We start from the raw sequence: 19089 nt of genomic DNA, 5'->3' as shown, positions 1-19089 counted from the left end.
AAAATTTTAAAGGATTTTAAAATCATAACTAAAGATTTTATAGTGCTACTACAGGAAAATTTGACGTGTGCAATATAATCTACATACCAGACACATATCAACGAGGTAGATGTTGATAATACGAAGAAAATAACGTGTTTTTTAAATGTTAAATTTTAGACTGGGTTCAGTGTGGCAGCAACATTAAGAGTATACACCTGATGATGGCCGATAGAGGCCGAAACATGTAGTGTAGAAAGAACAAGATCAAAGACATATAATATATATTGTTTGCACTTGGGACGGAGTTTGTATCATTTATCGTGTAGAGTGCAACAGGATGCTGAGATACAATATTATAAACATTCTATTCTACACAACCAATGTACCTCAAAAACATGTACATATACACATGTGCACATTTCACCTATACTTAAGGAGTGCAGTGCATGAAGAGAGTGATATGGATATCCACTAAACTGGTTATAAACCTGTACTTCACACATAAATATACCTGCCACTGAATCAACAGGAAGTGAAATGTGACCTCCAGCATTTGAAGCGGACATCATACGGCTACGGTCCGGTATTAGAACCTAAAAGAAAAAACATGTTTCTTAGTTGCAGTTCAGATCCGTGCAGTTCGATAAAATCAATCTACACGTACAAGTATAATCTCTGCTGGTTTCACCACATGTCATACTAGTACTATACAACACGCAAAACACACAGTTTGTATAAGTTCATATTTTTTCAGAGTAGTTATGCACTGCATATTTGTGAAATACTTATCATCATACATGGTTTCAGAATCCTACACTAAATAACTAAAGCTGAGTTATTCAGTCAGCATAGTGACTGGTGATATGCCTGACATCAGTGTTCAGTTTCAAGGATGGGTAGAAATTTTTCCCTTTATGACCACATCCACAGCAATTTTGAGCCCCAAATACATCTCTTACGAAGTGGGTCACAGGCCCTCTTTACCTGGGGATAATTTGGGTTAAGTGTCAGGTTACCGCTCAACTCCATCTAGCGATGATGTCTAGAGTGCATGGAGCTCCACCACCAATTCCTCTACATACCTTCAGGGCATGGTGGTTGGTTACAGGATGCCTTTATCTTTCACAGAGATGGATATCAGGCCCATTTTCTTCCAAGATGGGTGACGCAAATTACAAAACTTGTCAAAAGCAGAGGCATACTCTGTTACTTTATATCTTAGGATGGTTCCTTCCCCTTAGACTATACCACGTATATATGACATCACTATCTTTGAATGATAAGCGTGGGCTGTGACTCCCGGCACTCAACAGAAGCACTGCCCTGGCTCAACTAAAGCCATGTTTGGAATGGATACAAGCATAATTCATCAGTGTAAAAGTGAATTTTATTTCAAAAACAACTAACTGCAGATATTCTTGACACTAATAGTCTATGAAAAGAAATATCCTCAAATGTAATACACGAAACCATGGCTTAGAGAGACCAGTATTCCTTCTTATTCTTCCAACAAGGAAAAAGTCCATGCTTTCTGCAATCAACTGATTTGGCATTCTATCAGCATAAGTGGAGAACATAAACAGATCAGGGTCAGAATGAATTAACTTTTCACTGCACTGCAGTAAAGTCGCAAATTACAGTTTAAAAGAAAATTAAGGTGCAAATATTAGTGCCAATTCTCTCATGTCTTTAAATAAGAGAGGCATGCTTCAGACTGAGCATGAAGCCTATGGCCAGGAATCGAAACCAGAACCTCTGGATCTATAGCCAGGAACGCTGACCACTAGACTACAGAGGCAGTCCCTGAAGAAGAGGCCGGACATGTAAAAAACACGCAGACATATGTCCAGTATATGTAGTTCAGTAACATACGAGTTCGGAATAAGAAACAGAATTCCTTAGGAACTGAAAAAAAAATGATTTTTGTTTACGTCTTAATTCCCACCTTCTTGATGTCAAAAATGCATATGGCTCGGAATTCCGTAAGTATTTAACAAATCGATTAAAGCCTTCATATATGCATATATTCGGGCACGGTCATCCCAGTTACGAAGACAAACAGATATAGAGAGGATAATGTTGGGCACATGGCTCCTTTTCAGATTTTTTTCCAACCCCACCTATAAAGAAAGGTAGAGCGGTTTATATTTACCGAAAACATCACGAGTAATATGACCCATATGACCTATAAAAAGTTTATAGAATATAACGACGTCCGTACACAGCGCTAGAAATATTTTGCGTACAGAAACGGCCGGTCCATCTGCAGGGGGCAGGTCGCGAACTGAAAACGGTATGCAGTTTCCACTTAATGACTATGGCTTAAAGTTACAATTAATGTAGTTTACAAAATGTGGCAGTTATCTCTGTTGGAGTACGACATTCGTACGGCATTAATTTCCCAGCTTATGTGGTGTGGAAGCGGGGATCCGTTGCGCTGACAACGCAAAAGTTGGTACTAACGTCGCCGACAAGCAGAGGTCGCTCGGTCGGTACAGTTCGCTTGCGGACTACAGGCCACGGATTTTTTTCCTTATGTGGCGTAGAATTGCAGGAAAATAAGATTCAACTAAATATATTCATTATGGAGGAGGCCGTCGTGGCCTATTTGAAAATACTATTCTGGTATTCGTTTACTCTAAACGAAACAGAAATTACGGGTACCTGGAGACAAAGCAATGAGCAGAATATTTGGGCCGCAGAATGACGACGTAAAGGGAGAATGAAGAAAATTACACTACGAGGGACTTCATATTTCTTACTCTTCACCTAAAATTCTTTGGGCGATTAAATCACGAAGGATGATATGTGCGGGCTATGTAGCAGGAATGGAAAAATTTGTAATGTGACAAATTAAAAGATTTGTCACAAAACCTCAAGCCAAGAGACCACCTATGACATGTAGGTGTAGATAAAGTTGTCCCCGTGCTTAATTAATTAAGCAATATGCCATCAAGATATATGGGGGAGTGGAGGTATAGATCCACCATTCCTGACCTCGGCACTAAATGGAAGTGAATGGCCAGCTTCACGCCCGGGCCGATTTACCCCAAGGGAAATTGCCGCCCGTTACCCACTGGATAGAAAGCAGGGTGGGCCCGAGAGCCCATCTAGTCGCTGTGGAGAGGAGAAAAATCTTGCCTTATCGGGAATTGGGCCCCAACCGTCCAGCCCGCAGCCCGTCGCTACACCGACTGAGCTATCCCGACCCCCACGTAGGTGCAGATGAAAGGCCACTATTAAGGTGTGGACTAGACTATCTCACATGAGCACGACGTTGAACCTTCAGAACCCACAAACACGGGTAATGTCTCGACCAGACACCATCAATAAACTTTACATGGAAGCTAGTTTGGGGAAAAATGCCGTCTTCTGGGATGTGGAGCCGTGTAGATATTTTGCTAACCGACGTTTCGGAGGAACCTATAGTCTCCATCTTCAGGGTATAACAAATCCGCGAGCAATGAACCAGCGTGAACATGCGTCTGTAAATGTACCCTGAAGAAGGAAACGATACGTTCCTCCGAAACGTCGGTTAACAAAACATCTACATGGCGCCACATCCAAGAATACGGCATTCTTCATAGTCACCAACGTGGAAACTTCAAATCTTACATGGTTTGGGGACGATTCGTATTCTTACGCTGCATATACGTCAATGCGACCATTCGTAAAATTCTTAATTACGTGTATATCCTTAACCCAGATTTAAATAAACTACTTAATTTTTCGTTTTATTAAATCCATATTTTCCGGCACTGTCTTACTAAAAAAAAAAGCACGACGACAAACACTTCAGCAACTGGATAGCAGTGAGTGTGTGTGTGTGTGTGTGCGTGCGCGTGCGTGTGCGACCGATCAAAGATCCCCATCCGACAAAAATTCAATTTCATTCCCAGTCAAATTTTATTGACTTGCTCCCCATCTCTTGCGGCGGCCACAGTGAAATTGAATTTCTCCAGACATTTCCTATGCTCTTTACAGTGCTGCAACGTCATAACCTGCGTTCCGTTTAATCTCGTTCCAAATCAAGAAACAGATCACAATTCTGGCATGTTAAGGCTTCACACTTCATTGAGTTGTGTTCAATATTAGAGACACTTCGATCAGTTAACCCACTCTGTGATGAAACCAGTTTTATCCCCCTTCTCCCCCTTCCAAATAAAACTTATTTTGGTAGTATACTTCGACAACAAACTATGAATAAAATTTCCGGCACGTTTATAACTGGTTGCCGTAAAATATCAATAAATGACAGAATAAGTTTTATTCGAATCATAGACAAAACAGATTAAAGGCAGCAAAATTTGGTTTCAAAACTACGCACATTGAAACGGTTAATATTTTTTACTACTTTAAAAATAATCATGTGCAACGAATTTGGAAAAAAAAATCGTGGCATACTGAAAGGTAATATTCTGGCAAACTTTCGGTCAGTAGTCCTACATATGCCCTGAAGCTGATTCAAACTGGATATCTCATCTACATGAAAATGGATTACAGACGAATAGTCTACTCGGTGAGCTGGAGGTACGGACGTCACATACAGTATCTAGAACTGTACGGCTACAGCAAAAAAAAAAATAAAAAAAAGTTCATGAATGTTTGGTAGAGGACGCTGCTTTTAACACAGTATAAGTCCATATACCGCCCCCCCCCAAAATAGCAACTAAAGCGAAACTTAAATTTACATTAAAGTGCTAAACTTCAAAAAGTCGCCCTGTAAACTTTTAGTTCCTTAAGATGAGACCCTGTAGTCTGGTGTGCGAGGTTACCGGATATTTCTAATGGAATAAATTCATGGAGACGAGTCCTTGAGAAGCAGCCAGTTGCTCAGCTACTCACGAATTTTCCAACATTTTATGGAACCCGAAGGTTAACAAGAGCCCTCCACTGAACCCTGTCCTCAGTCAGATGAATCCAGTCCATACCACCCCATTCTATTTATCGATGATCCATCTTAACATTATCTTTCTATCTACGCCTAGATCTTCCTAGTGGTCCTCCTTGCTTTCTCACCAAAACCCTACGTGCATTCCTATTCTCTCTCATTCATGCTACATGCCCTGCCCACCTCATCCTCCTTGACTTGATCATACTAATTATACTTGCAGAAGAATGCAATTGATGAAGCTCCTCATTATGCAATTCTCTCCATACTCCTGTTATTTTTATCGCTCTTTAGAAGCTTATTATTTTTAATGTAAAAACTGTTTAAAATTATTAAGAACCACATACAAAAGAACATGCACAGCCATAGTATCATGCAGTTATAGAAACTAAGGCTTTGTTCAGTGGTGTGCAACCACATCTGTTCATGAACTGTTCAACTTGAACTGTCTGTCTGGTAGCAAGCTGTCCTGACTGGGGGTTTTCGCAATGCCTTTTTTTCACTTGCCTCACGCCACTCACAAATTATTGAGTTACCAAAGCCTAAAGCGGCCTCCGTAGTCTATGGGTTCATGACTCAAGGTACGCGGGTTCAAACCCGGCGGAGGTCGTGGAATTTTTAAGGGCGGAAAAATTCAAGGAACAAGTCCTCCGGGAGGGACTTTAAGCCGTGGGTCCCGTGTAGTAGATTTACGGCACGTAAAAGAACCTCATGTCTCTAGGAGACCTCTCAGCTAAATTTGGCAAAAAGTTACGCGCCAAAAGTAGTTTCCAATGCCTCCGGTAGATGGGGAAGTATTAGGTACCACTGCCAGAGCAGGGGGGACCTCTCTGACAGAAAGGGACTAACTATTAGATACAACTGCCGGTACAAGGTTGGAACCTCGCTAGCAGAAAGGGGGCTAATAGCGAGCACCAGTACCGGTAGGGTATGGAGACAGTAGAAATTAAAAGGTGGACCCACAATGGACCAATAACTGGTCTAAGTGCATGGGGAAACCCACCCCCTCAATACTCAATACCAAAGCCTAAACCCAAGAGTAAACAGAAGTAGATTCAGATGCAACAACGCATCCGCGACTACTGCGACGTATACGGTACACCGGAAGAAGATACATAACCGAATTAGAAGTAGTTAAATATGCATTTACTAACAGTAACCTACGAACCATCAACTGATCTCGACACAGCCAGATCTAACCCGAACACGGAGAACCTCTAGCCATCCTCACGCACCTCAACTGCACTTGCGGAGCTCTGTGCTCGGCCGAGGAGCAGTCCACGAAGAATGTTCGGCGACTGTGTGTCGGCACTAGGTGGGGACGCTGGATCCGCAACGGATGGAAAACCGATGCCAAGATTAACGATGATGTACAGGTCTACTGTTCCTGAAGCGGCCCCAATATACTGGCAGAAACGTTTACTTCTGCGCCAACAAATAAAACCGAATCGAAATAAATGCATGAGAACACGACCCACAGCATAGGCCTACATAATAACGCTCAACCACGGAGGTTAGAGAGCTCAGAATTAAAATCAGTAGGTCGTGGAAGTGACCGCCTCTATAGTCTAGTGGTCAGAGTTCCTGGCTACAGATCCAGAGGCCCGGGTTCGATTCCCGGCGCTACCACATTTCCTGAGAAGTAGTGGGCCAGGAATAGGGTCGACTCAGCCTCGTGAGGATAACTGAGGAGCTATTTCAAGGAAATAGCGGCTCCGGTCTAGAAACCCGAGATTAATGGCCGTGGGGATTCGTTGCGCTGACCACGCGACATTCTCTATCCGTAAAATTTGGCACTAACTTCGATAATAAGCGGCAGTCGCTCGGTCGCTTGCGCACTACAGACCACGGAGTTTGTTTGGTTCTGGTCGTGAAGGTTGCCGCAGCCGATTTGCAGACACCGGAATTCCTTGGAGGATCTTAAGAAAATCATGAACAGCCAGTAGCTCGGCCACGATTCGAATAGGGTACCTTCGGACTACAAATGTATAGCGTTACTACACCAACTTGCTCACTTGTTCTTTGCCAGTGGCGAGAAAACCCGACGGTAAAGAGGGCGGCTTCAGTCCCAATCCCTTCTAGTTCATTGCGCACAAATCTCTCATCACGTTTGACGCTAAACGACTAAACAACCTGAGAACCAAACAACCAATTATAATGTAAGCAAGACGCCCATTTATATGCTTATGTGTAGGAAAATGACAGACTCACTCTCTCATGTTGTTTTCACAATGAAACGTGCACGTATTTCTCCATTCATCCATCTTTCAAAGCCGGAAAGAACTGAATAAACATATATAATAAGGCAGACGCATCAGACCGACTCTATAACCCAACGTTATTGACCGTTATTGAAATCTAAGAGGAGTGATTCGATTGCATTAATAAAAGAAAACGTCCGGCATACTTTATTTCCAAACGAAAAAATTCAATTCCTTTTCTTTTATTATTTGATCGATGTACATTTTATCTTTCGATCGCAATTTCTGTGAAGGGATAAAAGGAATAATGGATTCGGGGAGAAGACAAATGACTGCTCTAGCTAAGCTGACGGAAGCAGTTGAACATGCATATAAAAAGAGAATTGAAACTGAGAGTATCTAGAATGTCTGCCAGAAATCGGTCCCTGCAACATGAGGCAGGAAAATACTTTCACATTCAAAACGAAGAAACAAACTCTCGAATTCTGTCTTGTAATATTAGCAACTACTCGGAGAAAACCCGCCCCAACGCCACTTTGTCCAACAGAAATCCCACTTGACCAGACACGGGATCGAACCCGGGCCGCCGCGGTGAGAAGCCAGCGACTATCCGCTTGAGCTATGGCGCGGCCGTATGTGCAGTCTTAATGGCCCATTTATGGCTGAAAACAAACCGAAACGTAGAGAGGATTCCCGCGCGGCCGCTAAAGTCTGCCTCAGTAAACGCTGTACACTTACTGAAGCTAAATTCCCATACACCAGTTTTGCTCGAAACATTTGTCGGTCCAATAAACATTCAGCGACTTACGCTCGATGTGCGCAAAATCTCGCGCAGATCTTCATAAAAACTGTCTGCTATTGAAGTCCGGTTTCAACCAAAACTCAAATGTGTCGAGACATTTTAGTAAGAGTACTCAGTATCATATTTATGACAATCCGTTTATCGGTTCTCTAGCTCACTACGTGCGAGCAGATGGAAGTATGGATAGACACATGGAGAGACGCTAAGAGGGGCATTCTTTAAAATGTTCGTTATATGGCGCCAGAAATCACACGGAGATGTATCTGTAGAGTAGCGAGGCGGTCTAACTTACGAAATACCGGCACTATGTTGTTACGATGGCCTATATTTGCCACTCGCTGAATTCCCGTTTCTGGGCAAAATAAGATGCTGTGCATCGTGAATACTAAAACAAATCCATGCACTGTAGTCCGCAAGCGAAGTATATCGACGGCTGCTTGTCGGCCAGGTTAGTGGCAACTTTTGCGGATAAATGTCGCGTGGTCAGCGCAACGGATCCCCACGACCGTTAATCTCGGTTTCCTACACCGGAGCAACTGTTTCCTTGAAATAGTTCCTCAATTATCCTCACGAGGCTGAGTGGACCACGTTCCAGAGCCACTGCTTCTCAGAAAATCTGGTGGCGCCGGGAAATCGAACCCGGGACCTCTGGATCTGTAGCCAGGAATTCTGACCACTAGACCACAGAGGCGGTCAACAGACCTACTTGTGAACAAAAATGATGGTTAGCACCTCCAACCTTTCGGAGCATACGCATGACGCACAACATGTATCTACCTGTAAGAAAACAGCATCGCTTTATTTTCCTGCCCATTTGAACTGCTTTTTATGGTGACGACGATTACGGGGGTCTCCCACGTGAGGATTGGCACTTAGTTACGGGGTCATAACCATAGACATACGTTTCATCACCCGTTATAATTTTATTAATGTTTCCTCAGTTCCTGCATATCCAAGCACTGAAAAGGGGTTTCCTTTTTAGTACTGTCAGTAGTCGTGGAAAGAACTTTACTGAGACATGACTCAAATCACAAGTATTTCGTTATAATGACCTGCTATGAACCATCAGGAATTCCTGTTTCCTGAACAATTTTATGTATTATAAGACAATCTTATGCAATTTCGTGCTAAAACCGAGTGACTCGTTTCAATAGGCCGAAGACACATCACTTTCGACAGACATTAACCCGTCTCTGAAGCGACGGAACCATTCAGAAACTAATGTTGGGTTCACTGCTGCATTTCCTAACGATATTCGCATTCACTGATCAGTTTTGGTCACCGACTTACTGATCTGTTTGCAAAATTGATGCGCACACATTCCCCTGTACTCTCCGACATGTTAAATCGACACTTGACAAAAATACTTTCGCTTTAAAGGCTGACCACAAACGGGGAATGAAATAAACACGAAGCAACACGTCTAAACACGTTAATTACAGCCTCGTCCCTGAGCACTGCGATTTACCTGGGGTATGAATTCAGTTGGGTTACTTTTAGATAGGCTCTCATTCTTGGAATAAAGTTGACCTACAGCTACTCAGAGTGTGAATACATCTCGTCCTATTAAGCGTATGTATACAAAATGGCCTCTTCCTAAGAGGTTTTCCGATCAAAATGTTATATGAATTTCTTATTTTCTCATGCGCGATCTGGTCCTTCGTGATTTAATCACCTTAATAATATTACGTAAGACGCACGTATTGGAAGATCTTACTGTAGAATATAAGTGGGACTAAAATATGTGAATAATATGCAAAACTGTTTGCAGGGCAGCCTATACCCGACCTGCTGAGCGCAGTCGCGTCACAACCCCCCAGCTAGCGGCGTCACCTGCCATATCTTCCAGCAGCAGCAGCGGCAGCAGCAATATGTCCGGGAACCGCCCATCCCGTTCGAGTAGGAAATATCATTTGGGATATTTATGAGAGGATATTGGCTTGGATGGAGGAAGGGAAAGAGCGCTTTCACCGCAGATGCATTAGCAGGCATGAGGGAGAGGACAAGAGAGAAAGAGAGGAGGGGGGATGTCTCTTCTACAGAGCTTTTACCTTACATTTATCTGGGATGAGTAGAGACAGACAAGGGGACTTGTTTCATGCAAGGGTCTGTTCTATACGCAAACCGAACGACTGGTCTAAACTTCGAGACAGAAGTCAGTATCCCCATTGTAATAATTATTGTTTTCTGTAACCAAATAAACATTCAGATGGAGACAGACTATAAATTCAGTGGTCACTTATTTCTGAGGAAAATATATTTCCTTGTGGTACGCTGCCGTATTTTGATAAAAATCAGGTGAACAAAATATAAAAAACTAGGGGAACCATGTCAACTGTGGATGTTTCAACGTATCTACATGAAATTATTCTTTGGTTATTAACCTTCCTATTTAGCAAATTCACACTTCTTTATGACGCAATAAATTTCTTTGATGAATGATATCCAGTCTTAAGCCTCTGCATAAAAGTCATTAGTTCAATGTTGGGCACCATTTGCATAATAAAAAAATCTTTGTGCTTAATTAATTAAGAACCACGCCACGAACATATATGAGGGAGTGGAGGTATAGCTCCGATATTCTTCACATTGGTACCAGATGGAGGTGAGTTGTCAGTTTCACGCCCTGGCGGCTTTACCCCCAGTGAGACAATTTCCAGAACCCATTGCATAGAAGATTGGGTGGGCTCTAGTGTCGGTCTGACATTATAAAGAAAAGGAAACTCTCTTACCCTGCCAGAAACCAAACCCCGGCTGTCCAGGCCACTACTAGATTGACTGAGCTATCCCTCCTCCTCCTCACTGAGAGACAAAATATAATTTTTCTGCCCAATTGATTTCTCAGAACGAATACAGCAACGAACTTGAAAAGTGGTTTGTATTAGTGGCTAAAAAAATAATTAGTATTGAAAAGAGAAAGTTGTAAAAGGAAGAGAAAATGGCCTATTTTACAATTTTGGAACCCACATTAAAGTAGCCTGAGCAAAAAGTGGACTGAATTCCACCTGGTCCATGGATATTGTTTTCTGTGTTGTCCTGTGATGACAGAGGACCTGCAGTGATCTGACAAGTCCTATGGCTTGCCTTGATACAGATTAATAAAACTTGTCACAGAACACAAATCAGACTGTAGCAACAAAGAAGAAATGCCCCAAAACACTTGCCTGGAGAAACTAGAGAAAAGCGTGAAAAACATCTGCCAGAACAGAAGACCTTGTGAATCAACAATGGTATCAAATGAGAGGTTCAGAAACGAGAAGCCTTAAGAAACTTAGCTAGTTATATATACATAGTTTTTAGTTATTTAGAGAGGGTGGGTTTCCCCATGCACCGCGATCAGTTTGATCTATTGTGCTTCCCTCTATGATATTCTACCAGTCTCTATACCCTACCGATAAATGGTGCGTACCATCAGTCCCGCCAAGCAAACGAGTTCGGCCACTTGCTTAGCAGTGTCTACAATGTTTCCCCCATCTATCAGAGGCCTTAGAGACTATTGTTGGGCGGGAAACGTCCTGGAATTTGGCTCAGTGATCCCCTTTGGGGATATGAGGTTCTTTTACGTGCCGTAAAGTTACGACAAGGGGCACACAGCTTAAAGTCCCTCCCAGAGGACTTGTTCCCTGAATTTTTCCGCCCTTAAAAATTCGACGACCTCCGCCGGGTATTTGAACCCGCGTACTACGAGTCATGAGGTGGGAACGTTACCTCTAGACTACGGAGGCCGCTTAGTTATATATAACTTGCCAAACAAGTTATATAGGTGAAAAACTGAAGTTTAATAATATAGAAGAGATAAAAGAGTCATATACATTTACAGAAATGGTGAAAACAAGTGACTGGGGTAGCATGGAATTATGAGTCTAGAGGGAAAACAGCATGAAGACTAGCATGATGATACTGGAAACAGGCTAGGTGCAAAATCATGAAGATGATGACAGAATAAAAATAAGAAATTATATACTTAAAAACCTTAACTCTACACAATAATTTCCTTCTTCAGGGCAGAGAAGTGTATTTCATAATGAAGCACGGGAAATTAAAAAAATTCATAGCTAATAATGATCTACAGAAGTACATACATAAACAAATCAGTTTCATGACATACATTAAAAATTATACTGACATTCTGTATTTACTGAAAAACAATGCAACTGCAAACTATCTTACATAGATAAATTATTAATTCATGAACATTAATGATAATTAATAATAACTGTAATGTCACATTTCATTCAGGAGCTTTGTAACTCATAATTTATTATGTTTCAGTATGTAACTTTCCTTTTCGAAACGCAATTATACTAAATCTTCTTGCAACATAAAATGTGATCACTGTTGTTATTCTCTATAGCACATGCTCCACTGCTAAATATCACACTGGCATTAAGCTATTTCAAGGAAACAGTGGCTCCGGTCTAGAAAACCGAAATTAACGGCTGTGGGGGTGCGTTACACTGACCACGCAACACCCTCTATCCGCTAAAGTTGGCACTAAAATTCACTGACAAGCAGCAGTCGCTTGGTCGGTATAGTTCGCTTGCAGAATAAAATCACTGAGTTTTTTTATCACAAGTTTTACTTTACTACAGTCAATAATTTCGTGGACTGTTGGTTTTATCATATCATATTACAAGATACTCACAAACACACATATCCACATCCTCCCTCAAGAGTCACAATTGGCAATTATGCAAGTCTGCTAACATTGGTATATGTGCTGGAAACACTAATGAAAGATATTTGCAGAAAGGTACGGCTTCCCGTGTGGCTGTGATGATCTCCTCGGCTGACTAAAATCGACGATCATGTAGCTTTTCTTTCAAGCAGGGAAAGAAAAAGAAATTGCATGGTGCCAGATCAGGTGAATATGGAAGGTATGGCAAAACGGTGACCTGTTGGTTTGCCAGCTACTCTTGGACAAGGCCCGGGTTCGATCCTGGGTCTGGTCAAGTGTGATTTGTGGTGGAGAAAGTGGCGCTGGGGCGGGTTTTCTCCGAGTACTTTGGTTTCCCTTGCCAATATTCATTCCACAAAATTCACCATCATCATAATCACCTGGGGCAAGCTACAATAGGCCAATCAGTGGCCGCCGTGCCGAGTGGACCCAGTTGGACTCCACCCCCCAATAAGTGAAATGTGCAGGGGTGTTGCCGTGCAGCAACAACCAGTTCTTCCTGCACCAAAGCTAGGACGCTTATGACGAAATGAATTGCGTAGATGGCAAAGGATCCCCTTGTAGCAGTGCTTGTTTACAGTTGCTCCTTCCAGGATCAATTCCATGTGTACAATTCCAGATGAGTTGAAAAAAAGTTAAAGCATTACAGTGCCTTTTGACATATCCTGTCGCAGTTTCTTCTTTCTTGGTGATAATGGCAATTTCCAGATGGCTGACTGTCACTTCAGTTGCAGATTTTACAGAAAACACAATGTTTTGTCTCCTGTTATGATCCAGTTGAGAAATGTCCCATCTTTGTCAGCACTATTAATCACGTTACTGCAAATGCTCATGCGACTGTCATGTTGGTCTTGCCTCAGTACACGCGTAACATTGTGCTGGGTAACACAAGACATTTTCAGATCATCAGACAGAATTTTGTGACAGGTACCACAGTTAATCCCTGCTGCTGCTGCTGCTGCAATTTCATCTACCATATGGGAGCGGTTGGCATGCACCAACATTGCCACTTTTTGGATCTTGAGTTCAGTTCAGACCATTCTTGGTCGACCGGTATGCTCATCATCTTCCAAACTGTCTCTACCCTGTGCAAAATGTCTGTGCCACTTAAACGCAGCACTACGGTCCACTGCTACTTCGCCATACGCTTGCATGATCATTTGAAACATTTTGCTAGTGGATTTGCCTAATTTTTGTAAGAACTTGAAGTTTCCTCATTGCTCAAACTGCAACATTATCAATTTCTGCCATTCACAGACAACTATCCTTCCCAACAGTGACTTTCTTTCTGAATACACCAAACGCATGCGACTGCTTCTTGCTGGGGCAAGAGAAGAACAGACATGGCATCATCTTGTGGCTCCACATATCTGCTGTAGTGCATAACAGCGCCACTATGTGGCCAGTCCATGAAATTATTGACTGTACTACGTATAATTATACATCCCTTTCCAGTTGCCTGTCATTCGGTAAATAACTATGCTCCATTAACACATCCCCAGTATGGCATAGGTACTAAACACATACAGAATATATTTAGCCAAAGAGGTCTACAATTTCCTTCTTATGCTCTGTCAGATGGACTCCTGCTATATTTTATCTTTATGAGTTACTTACACTATAAGGCAGTGCCATAGCTCATGCGGTTAGTCGCTGCCTTCCCATCGCAGCGGCCCAGGTTCAATCCCGGGTCTGGTCAAGTGCAATTTGTGGTGGACAAAGTGGGGCTGGGGCAGGTTTTCCCCGAGTACTTCGGGTTCCCCTGCCAATCTTCATTCCACCAACTGCTCCACAATCACCCTCACCTATCATCTGGGGGCTGGTACAATAGGCCAGAAGTGGCTGCATTACAAGGGACTTAGTCCCACCCCACTAGCAATAATAAAAAAAATAGTATATTTAAAGTGGACATACTATCAGTATTGCAAGGCATGTTCTCAGGTTTCTGCCCTTGCCTGGGCATGTGAAGTACAACCTGTAACTTCCTCAGTGTTTGATGATTTTGTGTATCTATGTATCTTTCAAGCTAAAGGAATGGAAGGGACCAAATACATTAACTGACACATAGAATATATGCTGTCACTGGTGCAACTGTTTGAACAGATCTGTGCTCCATGCAATTAGTTAACAACTTCTTGCAATTAAACTCCTAAATATACAGTAATTTTCAAGCAACTTGCAAAAATTTCAAACAAAATTTTCCATTTTTATAAAGTTACTCCAAACACATGAGAATACTTGTGATGTGCACTTGTTCACCCACCACACAGTACCTATTCCAGCCTCCAATAGCAGCACTGTTCATTATCCTCCCTCACACAGGTGCTATTACAGCATGGTACAGTGTGATCAGGGAGGCAGGACAGTGTAGTTGGTATAGCAATAGGCTACAGGCTGGATGACCAAAGGGTTGGAGTTCAAGTCTGGGTAGTGTCTATAATTTTCTCCACATCATCAAGACCAGCCCTGGGGTCAACCCAGCCTCCTATCCAATGGGTACCAGAGGCTCATTCCCCGGGGGTAAAGCAGCAAAAGAGTGAAGCTGACCACTCACCTCCAGTTAGTGCCAAGGTTAAGAAAATGTGGATCTATACATCCACTCCCCACATGCCTTCATGGCGTAGTGCTTAATTAGTCAAGCACAGGAAAAACTTTACCTTTTACTGAGTGATCATATTACAGCGAATCTGAAATGACTTCACCATAAATATGCTATATTGCCTATGTTTAATACTGTACAAGATTGTTTATGAGACTGTACTGTACAGGGTTTCTGTAAGAATTTTCCTCATGCCACTGGTAGATTAGTGTAACTAGCAGACATACTACCCCATTCCCCATACACTTCAGATAACAGTAGGTTTTCTGTAGTTCATTTTAGATGTTCTGGTTGTGTTTTCGCAGACCTAAGTGGGAAACACAGTATTCACCTCGGGGAAAAAAAAGCACACGTTTCACTTGCAGTTCAGACCATGATTGTGTGTTTCTTCAACCACAATAAATTCACTGAACAAGGACAAATGGTGAATCAACGGTATTATTTGGGAGTGCTGACAAAGAGGAAAAGACCTGAACTCTGGCCTGACAAGTGGAATCTCTACCATGACAATGCCCCTGTGCATGATGCGTTAAATAGTTTGCAAGTTCCTGACTAAGAAATCCATTACAAAAATGGACCATCCACCTTATTCACCTGAATTGGCCCCTTGCAATTCTTCGCTCTTTCCAAAATTGAAAAAATGCCCTGAAGGGACAAAGATTTGCTGACATTTGTAACATCCAATGCAATGCGATGTTACTGCAAGGTATTCTAGAAAACGATTTTCAAGAATGTTTCTGGCAGTGGCACCACTTTCTCAGGAAGTGCATAGCTTCACAAGGAGAGTACTTCGAAGGTGACAGCTGCCATTAGTGCACAGGTAAGCAAATTCTGCTTTCACAGGGTCATTCCAAAAATTAAATTGTCACAACTTGTATACCACTGAATTTGGCTTAGGTGCCATATTATTCATACCAAGTTTCATAAAGATTGGTTCAGGCATTAAAAAGTTAATGGAGGGGATTCACAGACACAGAGATAGCATAGAGATTGCATAAGCCTATTTTAGAAAAGTAGGCTAAAAGTGCCCAAAGGCAGCCAGTTATGTCTGAATACCACCAGACACTGCTTTGTGAAAAAGTAGGCTGAAGAAATTATGAAAGTGATGAGTAGCCTTGCTCTGTTTTATCACAGCTGTTAAACATTTCTTCAGCTTCATATTTCATTTTGTTATGAGTCTACGTGTGTGTTATTTTTGGTTTTGAACATAAGGTGATTGGTGCACAGACACAATACTTTGGAATTATTCTATCTAGCATAAAAAATACACTGTAATTCTTATGAAAAAAGTAAATGAAACAGTACCTCCTAAAATAATACAGGGGATGGACAAAAATATGGAAACACCTCGTGAACTGCATGCCTGAATTTAAATGTTTATTTTAGCGACGTTTGTAGGTCACGCTGTTGTATCTGCCCAACACCACTACCTGTACAACCTCCGCAATACGCTGCAAGCTTCATTTATTGTCGAGACAGTGTTCTGTGCAATTTTTAGTGCATCATGTCAGAGCTAACAGAATTCGAACGCGGACAAATTGTTGGGGCCCATATGGTGGGTGCTTCTGTAACCAAGGTAGCCAAGGTTTTTGGTGTTTCGCGAAGCACAGTATCCAAGATTATGACCGCATGCAGGAGGACTGGAAAATATGCATCCGATAAACACCAGCGTGGACGGAAATGTGTGTTGAGTGACTGAGACAGATGAACATTGTGTAGGATTGTGACGAAAAGTAAGACTGCAGCTTCAGAAGTGACTGCTGAACGGAATGTAACGCTCCTAAACCCAGCACCAAAACAGTACGAAGGGAACTCCGCAAGCAGGGTATTTCTGGACGAGCTGCAATTCCAAAGCCACTCATCCATGATCAAAATGCCACTAAGAGGACAGTGTGGTGCCAAAGTCATAAAACCTGGACTATGGAGCAATGGAAGACAGTCATTTGATCGGATGAGTCCACCTTCACACTGTTTCCGACTTCTGGCTGAGTTTACGTCTGGAGAACGCCATCCCAAGCTTATGATCCAGATTGTTTGGTGCCAAGAGTGAAACATGGCGGGGGGTCAATCATGGTATGGGCAGCCATATCGCGGTATTCTGTCATACCCATCATTACCCTGCAAGGTCATGTCACTGCCAATGACTATGTGACCATTTTGGGCGACCAGGTCTATCCCATGGTGCAAACTTTGTTTCCTAATGGTGATGCCATTTACCAAGCCAACAATGCCTGTGTTCACATAGCTCACATCGTCCAGGACTGATTTTCTGAGAACGAAGATGAAGTGTCACACCTGCAATGGCCCCCATAATCGCCAGATATCAATATTATTGAGCCTTTGTGGTCTGTTTTGGAGTGCAATCTGCATGCGCGCTATCCACCTCCATCATCGATAACAGAACTTACCATGTTTTTCAGGAAGAATGGTACAAGATTCCCTTGCAAATCATACAGGACCTGTATTTATCCATTCCAAGGAGACTACAAGCAGTTCTGCATGCCAGAGGTTTGAGTCACAGTAATGTGTTTTTTGTTGGGTGTTTCCATATTTTTGTCAATCCCCTGTAAATTTTTGGAGAATAAATGTGCCTAGTGCTTTTAGCCAGGGTAGAGATAAGCCACATGCAACAGATTACATGATCCAGGTTAGTGTATTTTCATTGTGTTCTAGTGAGGGAGCTTTTTACTTAAAGAAGCTGTTGAATTAGTAATGTAACACATCTTACCAGGCTGCAATTTGGAAATTATATTTCCAGAAAGTATATTCATAGTATTGCTTAATTCTGATGGCAACTCTCAATTTACTTAAACTTATATCATTTTCTTATATGGTAGCATCAAAACATTGGCTTCTGTGTAGGTTAAATGATTTTATAATGAAGAGCAAGAAGTTACAGATGATGAAAGATCCTATGTATGATAAATTAAATAACAGGTCCAGAGTAGGGTAATGAGACTATAATGGCGAGAAACGTTCACTTACTGATTATTCAGAAGCTCCAAAGAACTGAACATGAACAGAGAATATGTGAGATTGTTTTTAACCAAAATTTAATGTCCTCAACAGATCCAAAAACCTCGCAAGCATGCAAATATGAAGAAATCTGCTCAGACCTTCCAGCAAGACTGCTGGAAGGATAAGAACTTAGAAAGAATAATGAGAGGTGAAGAGACCTTCTGAGCCAGAAACTAAAAGCCAAAGTCTCAAAGAAGAAAAAAATTGCCAATACCAAAACTAAAGACCAAACCCATGCTGATCTACTCTAATGATACTAAAGGAACTATTTACTATTAATTTGTTCCTCCAAAATAAGCTGTCAACTAGACATTCTACAGACAAATTTTCAAGTGTTTATAGAGGTGCAGTTGCTGAAAAGGGGCCAAATATTTGGCAAGGAAAGTTGATTTGGCATCTTGACAATGTATTTTTCCACATAAACAACTTCTGTAAATAAGTGGTTCAATACAGTCTCTACTTCACACAAGGTTCAAATCAATTTCTACCGGTTTTCTCAGACAAAGCATGCCACACAAAAAACTGGTACATGTCATGGAGTTCCCATTCACATTTACAATGTTTAGCTGAAATGGTTTTCAGTATCATTAATATTTAATCAAATATAGGTAGAAATATCTTATTCTACATGCATGTAGTGATTCTCTACATATCTGGGACAATGGCTGGCTCCTAATGTAAATATTATGTTGGGCTTTGTCCATTTTCTATGCATTTGAGATATTAGTTACCATCTTTCCAAAATCAGAGCCACCTCCAGCCATGTCATGTACCTTGTAAATTAAATACACTTAAATGGCCAATATTTATCATGACATTCATAAAATTCTATGTAATGTAATGTAATATGTGCAACGTGATTAGCTTTGAACAATGGATTTGTTATGTAGTAACCAAAATGAAATGTCAGTAAGCTGT

General features: G+C 41.7%; 1 protein-coding gene across 3 annotated transcripts in view; it reads right to left on the bottom strand.

The window, feature by feature from the left end:
- The window catches only part of LOC111870043 (S phase cyclin A-associated protein in the endoplasmic reticulum), a gene marked incomplete at its 5' end in the record, with an annotated part of 200597 nt that overhangs the window by 136499 nt on the left and 45009 nt on the right, over positions 1 to 19089 (bottom strand). For 2 of the 3 annotated variants that reach the window (XM_033753659.1, XM_023861996.2), the window contains 1 exon segment: positions 494 to 575. In XM_033753659.1, the coding sequence (XP_033609550.1) occupies positions 494 to 575 (82 nt within the window). 3 annotated transcript variants of the gene reach the window in all.

The sequence above is a fragment of the Cryptotermes secundus genome, unplaced genomic scaffold (genome assembly GCF_002891405.2).
Source record: "Cryptotermes secundus unplaced genomic scaffold, Csec_1.0 scaffold165, whole genome shotgun sequence".
In the NCBI taxonomy this organism is placed as follows: Eukaryota; Metazoa; Arthropoda; class Insecta; order Blattodea; family Kalotermitidae; genus Cryptotermes; species Cryptotermes secundus.
This window is presented reverse-complemented; position numbering and strand designations above follow the sequence as displayed.